The sequence below is a fragment of the Barbatula barbatula genome, assembly GCF_947034865.1.
Source record: "Barbatula barbatula genome assembly, chromosome: 23".
Taxonomy (NCBI): Eukaryota; Metazoa; Chordata; class Actinopteri; order Cypriniformes; family Nemacheilidae; genus Barbatula; species Barbatula barbatula.
The window spans coordinates 331,983-337,472 of record NC_136786.1 but is presented as its reverse complement, the minus strand read 5'-3'; the positions used below and the strand labels follow the sequence as shown (position 1 = coordinate 337,472).

General features: G+C 40.1%; 1 protein-coding gene across 3 annotated transcripts; it reads right to left on the bottom strand.

Moving 5' to 3' along the window:
- Positions 1–1,164: 1,164 nt before the first annotated feature.
- Positions 1,165–4,490, bottom strand: ssr1 (signal sequence receptor, alpha). Of its 3 annotated transcripts, none has more exons than XR_013786149.1 (9): positions 4,241–4,447; positions 3,580–3,701; positions 3,408–3,504; positions 3,043–3,305; positions 2,872–2,948; positions 2,624–2,702; positions 2,407–2,497; positions 1,738–2,023; positions 1,165–1,444 (listed from the first exon to the last, which is right to left on the bottom strand). XR_013786149.1 is itself a non-coding variant. In XM_079447491.1 (9 exons), the coding sequence occupies exons 1-9, from the start codon at positions 4,305–4,307 to the stop codon at positions 1,956–1,958; spliced, it is 879 nt and encodes a 292-aa protein (XP_079303617.1). In that variant the 5' UTR covers positions 4,308–4,447; the 3' UTR covers positions 1,165–1,955. The 3 variants fall into 3 exon arrangements, 2 of the variants coding, with proteins under 2 accessions (XP_079303617.1, XP_079303618.1); XM_079447491.1 differs by adding an exon at positions 2,147–2,161 and having other exon boundaries at positions 1,165–2,023; XM_079447492.1 differs by having other exon boundaries at positions 1,165–2,023; positions 4,241–4,490.
- Between the last annotated feature and the right edge of the window lie 1,000 nt (positions 4,491–5,490).

Genomic DNA, 5,490 nt, shown 5'->3' with positions numbered 1-5,490 from the left:
TGCACTCCGTTTAGCCATACCCTCAATTTAGAAATACATGACCAAAGGAGGATTAACAATGACAAAGAAAAGTTAGAATCGCACTGTGATTTAGTGCTATTGTATGCAAAAGAACTAAATGAATAGCTTTGAACAAAGTTTATCTATAAAAGGGAGTCACTGGTGTTACTGATCTTCACTGGTGTTACCCATAAGGAAGGTGACACCAGTGACAATTTTCATGAAAACTGCATTTTACAAAATGGCTGCTGCAAGGTATCAAACCACATGTTGTCAATCATTGTATACTCACTAAATTAAGTAGTTTAATCCATTTGTATTCTAGTTTTTTACAATTCCCAAACAATAAAGGAGGTCATACCAGTGACTTTGCCTAAAAGCTTCATATGAAATCATGAGATAAATGAGAAGATTTATGATAATTGAAAAGAGACAGACTTACCATGGGCTTCTCTTCATAGATCTCCAGGAAATTGGAAGAAGGAAGTCAAGTGATGTCATCAGTGTGATTTTTATTTAAAGATAGGAGCTTTTTTGTTAAACGGTAACACCAATGACACAACTCCAGGGGACCACTACTTTCATTATATATTTTATAATATCTATTTAGCATTTAGTTTTTTAATGTAATTTACAATGTAATTTTGATAGTTATGGACACTTTATTGTATTTTAAATGGAAGAAAACACAGTTTTTGACCTCAAAATAAAGCATTTTCCCTCTGTACATGACTGTGGGGACGACGAGCACTTCTGTGGTGCTTGGAATTCTAATGAATGAATAAAAATCAAAGATTGCCAAATTGATTGCTCAAGAAGGTGTAATTGTTCAAATAACATAGTTTCATTTTAAAATATAAAAAAAATTGTAACCCTGAAGTGTTTTTTCAAGTGTAATATTTCTGTAAAGGCTAGGGACAGACAAATGGACATTTCCGTAGAATGACCGTTATTTTAGAGATATCTCTAATTCTATTAACCAGGAATGGTTTCAGGTCAAATATGACCACAGTCCAGTGACTTTCCCTGAAGAGAATGTGCATCTTTTGTTGGAATTAAAATTAAGCCACCTTTACTTTTAATAATCCTATAAATAATACAGACTGTATGACATCAGCAATAGTGCAATAAACAACTATCACTCATAAAACCACACTTTAAAAATCAAATCAAAAAAAAATTTATTCATGTTTATTTGTCCAAGTAAATCTTGAACTTCACATCTTACAGCACTCGCTCTGTGAAAAATGTTCTCCGAAAATGGTCACTCAAATTGAATATGTTCTTGACAAAAAAAAGGTAAAAAGTATTTCATCTTCCTGAAATGAAGCTGTGATAAACCCAGCATCAACATTATAGTCCAGAAACCACATCAGGAAAAGTGTCTGTGTTTGTGCAGTGAAGTAGCAAACACAAACACCATCAGTTTTCTCAACAGCATGAGCTCAGATTTAACACACACACATACACGCATCAATCATACTAATACATACATGTTAATCACTGAGCAAACTGTGAGGAAACTACTAGAATGAAAAGTCTAATGATGGAAAGCAGGCACCTTATGAAAGCAAATTGTTTTCCATGTTCAAGATCAATCAGTCCCTATCAATTCATCGGCTGAAATGTCAGCAGAAAACAAAAGTTTAAAAACTAAAGAATCAATTAGAAGCAAAAAAAAAGTTCGGATCAAATCAAGTCCTCCAAACATTCATGAGCTCATGCAGAACAACAGACATGAGTAAAGAATCAAAAACAACATGACAAACACCATTAAAAAAATGAAGCAAAACTACAGACGCTTTAATGGCTGACCTGCACGTTTCACTCGCGTGTTACCTAAAAAAAAACATCTGATGTGTGTGTGTGTGTCAGTCTCTGGGTGTTCAGTGATGAGCAGAATCTGTTATTCCCCTGAAAACACAAGAGCAGCCACATGATGAGCAGCGTTTCTCTCACTCATCTGATCCGGCCGAGCGCTTCTGAGTCCTCTTGCGTGGAGATCTCCTGGGAGACGCTTTATCTGACGAGACAGTTTAACATCAATCACACATAAAACAACAACATCTCTAACCATTCTCAAGACAGATCCAGTATTAACTAAAGATGCTAACAGAAACACAAGAGACACGAATCAAACTCTCACCTCGTCGACTGGCCACTAAAGATGAGAGAGAGAGAGAGAGAGAGAGAGAGAAGGAAGGAGGAAATAAATAGAGCGCGAATGAGTGAGTAAACCAGCAGAAATCAAACTGAGATTGATCTCAAGCAAAAGACAGAAAGATATTAGAAAAGCTCACAGAAACAGAAAGACCCTCATTTATATTCCAATATCACAGAAACATCAAAACATTCAAGTGATTGTCAAAAGTACGAATTGAGTAAAGCTGACTGGCAGAGACTCACTGATCTGGTTGAGCGTCTCCTGTGGGATCCAGCTCATGTCGACATCATTGTGGTTAGAGGTTCCCATCTCAACTTTACCTGGTCGTCTCCTCTGCGTACACACACACAGTATAAAACACAATCGAGTGATGAAACAGTGGAGAAAATCAGCTTTGTCATGTGCATTGAACGGAACATGTTATTCATTTCGGTGGTAAAGAGTCTGCCACGTGTGTACCTTGCGTGACTCCAGTAGCTGATGCAAGCCGACGATGACCAGCAGACCCAGACCAGACAAAAACACATACAGGAAGATTCTGCACACAGAGGAACATACACAGTACAACTGATCAGAGAGAGTTTGACTACAAAACAATCCCCATGAGTTTAATGATGTTGCTCAAATGTGAAAACCAGAAATCTTCAAGAATGAGTTAGTGACACAGACTTCTCTGTATTATTTTGTAGGGTTAAAAACATTCTTACGTCTCTCCGTCCAGACCGTCCTCCTTCTCAGTGATAGTCACTGTCTGGTTGAACACGGCATCCTGAAAGACGTTACCCTGAAACACACAGAAGAGAAACTTCAGATTAAACCTCTGGCCTGAGTGTGAACGCAGATCCATTTATCATCATGTCTCCTGACGCTTGACTCACGCTGCTGTCTTTATAGTTCAGGTTGATGACCAGACCGAAGGGGCGTCCACCCATGGGCTCAGCAGGGATGAAGGAATATTCAAAAGTGGCTTGACGCTGAGGAGGAACCACCGTACCCAGCTGAAGAGCCGTAAAGTTCTGGATGTAGAACTGGAAGTCCTGAGGGTAACGGAACGATGCGTCCAAAGAGTCCACAATGAAGTTTTCCGAACCTTTGTTGGTGAATCCCAGCAGAAACTTTACGATGTTGTTGGCAGGAAAATCTGGAACGGAGAAAGACGACACAAAAGATTCATATTCACACCACAACGAGAAACAAGAACTTCATTCGATCTTCAGGTGAACCGCTCATGTCACACATTTACCTTCTCCTTTGACAAAGAGGATGGTGGTGTCAGCGTTGGGTGACGCCTTCATCTCCCCCACCAGACCTTCCTCTTCCTCTTCTTCCTTTTCTTCAGTCTGAAAGCAGAAATGTCACGGCATGAAAACAGCTGCTCATGTTTGTGGCACGCGAGAAGAGTTTGTGTGTCTTACTAGTTCAGTGTTGTCGTCATCTTCCACCTCAGCTTCATCATCTTCATCCATCACATCATCAGCCGTATCTTCATCCACAGCCTCCTCTTCTTCAGTAGCGTCCTGTGCGGACACCACGGGACCTGATGACACACAGATGTCAGAGGAACATAAAGCATTTAGTATGACTACACATTCAGTGAATGTACACTGCAGTATTGACTACAGTGAACTATAATATCAATCTGACTGCAGTTCGCTATAGTAAACACTAAAGTACACTAAAGCCCTTTTCATGTGTGTAGAAGTGTTAAGAGTACAGACAGGAAAGAGTCCATCTGAGAGTAATAAGCTCAATGATGTCCGCAGAAGTCTTATATTCAAGTAAAAGTGAGATATATTCAAGTATAATGTGTATTAATGTGATATGATCAGAGTTTGAATGAATCACAGCTGCCGCGAGAAGGACACGTCACACACACACACACACACACACGTACGCGCGCGCACACACTGCTGCATGTTTAAATGTGTTCAAACACTACACAACCAGACTTCACGTGATGTTATTGATGAGTTTAAAGGGCACACGAACACAGTTTACATCACATTCACACACACACAAGAGTTTATAAACCTGCGGCCTGATCATGCAGGCGTGAAAAGTGTCGTGTAAACTCACCCTTCACGAGAAGCGTCGCGGGAAACGCCAACAAGAGCAGCAGAAGCAGTTTACTCAACAGCCTCATCGCGTCAAACACACACGAATGAAACAACGACGAGAAAGAACGAAAAACCTGCGACACAAACGCACGTCAACCGCTGACTGACTCCACACAGATGAAAACCTGCACTGCGCCTGCGCCTCATCCGGGACACCGCTGACGTCACACGCACGGACACGTGTCGCCATAGAAATAGAAAAGCGCTGGAACGGCGCGTGCGTTACGTGAGACTTAAATCATCAATATAGTGCTTTGAACGTCCACTGAATTTTATCTAAATGAATGACGATTATAGTTTGTCAGTATTATCATGGTTCAAATGCACATTTCTTTAGCGACTCATCGAAGCCTGTTATTCCTCTCAGCACACGAGAGGAGTTTTACAAATCATTATTTACAAGGGATCATTTCAACACGTATATAAGGCAACAAATCCTTGGGACTAATAAATGTGAAACTTCTAATGTGTCAAAAGATATGAATGTCGTTGAATGGTGGATTGGGCTTTATGAGCCGCTCAGCGCCCCCTGCGGGAAGACTTGAGCGTCACAGGTCAAGCTCACGCTGCGCGTGCATGACGTCACGCGCATAAAGACACGTGTCGCTTTAACTGGAGAATAAATCCGACAGCGTAGTGTTCATGTGTAAAACAGCAATGATATAAACACGCAGACAGAAGTGCTGGTAACAGCTTTTTAATTTCTTTCATTGTGCAACACTACACATGTTAACAGAACAGAACCCATAAACCACAAACTTTAAAATCATTGTCTCGGATCTGCATTCCCCCTGATGATAATTCACTTTAAACTCATCAACCATGATGCTTTTATCACATACTGATCACCATCTTCCAGACTTTTATATTTAGGTGACTAAAGGGCCATAGTTTCTTTGTCACTGAATCTAAATTCCTAATAAAGGTGTAGGTGTTATTTAATAAAGTGCACGCTAGACACAAGATCACAGTGTATATGAAACACCACAGGCCTATATTTACAGCTGGCCTACTGTCACCTGTTGAAAATGTTTACATGCTAAAACAAGAATAAATGATTGAAATACACAGAGGTGTTCTCCGCAGATTGTGCATCATGTGAACAGTGAGATGATGAAATCATGATAGACGCTGATCTGATCTGTGGTCAGCCTGTCCTTCACTGCAAACATTTGATTAAACAAATCCAACTGTTAAAGATATCAACAG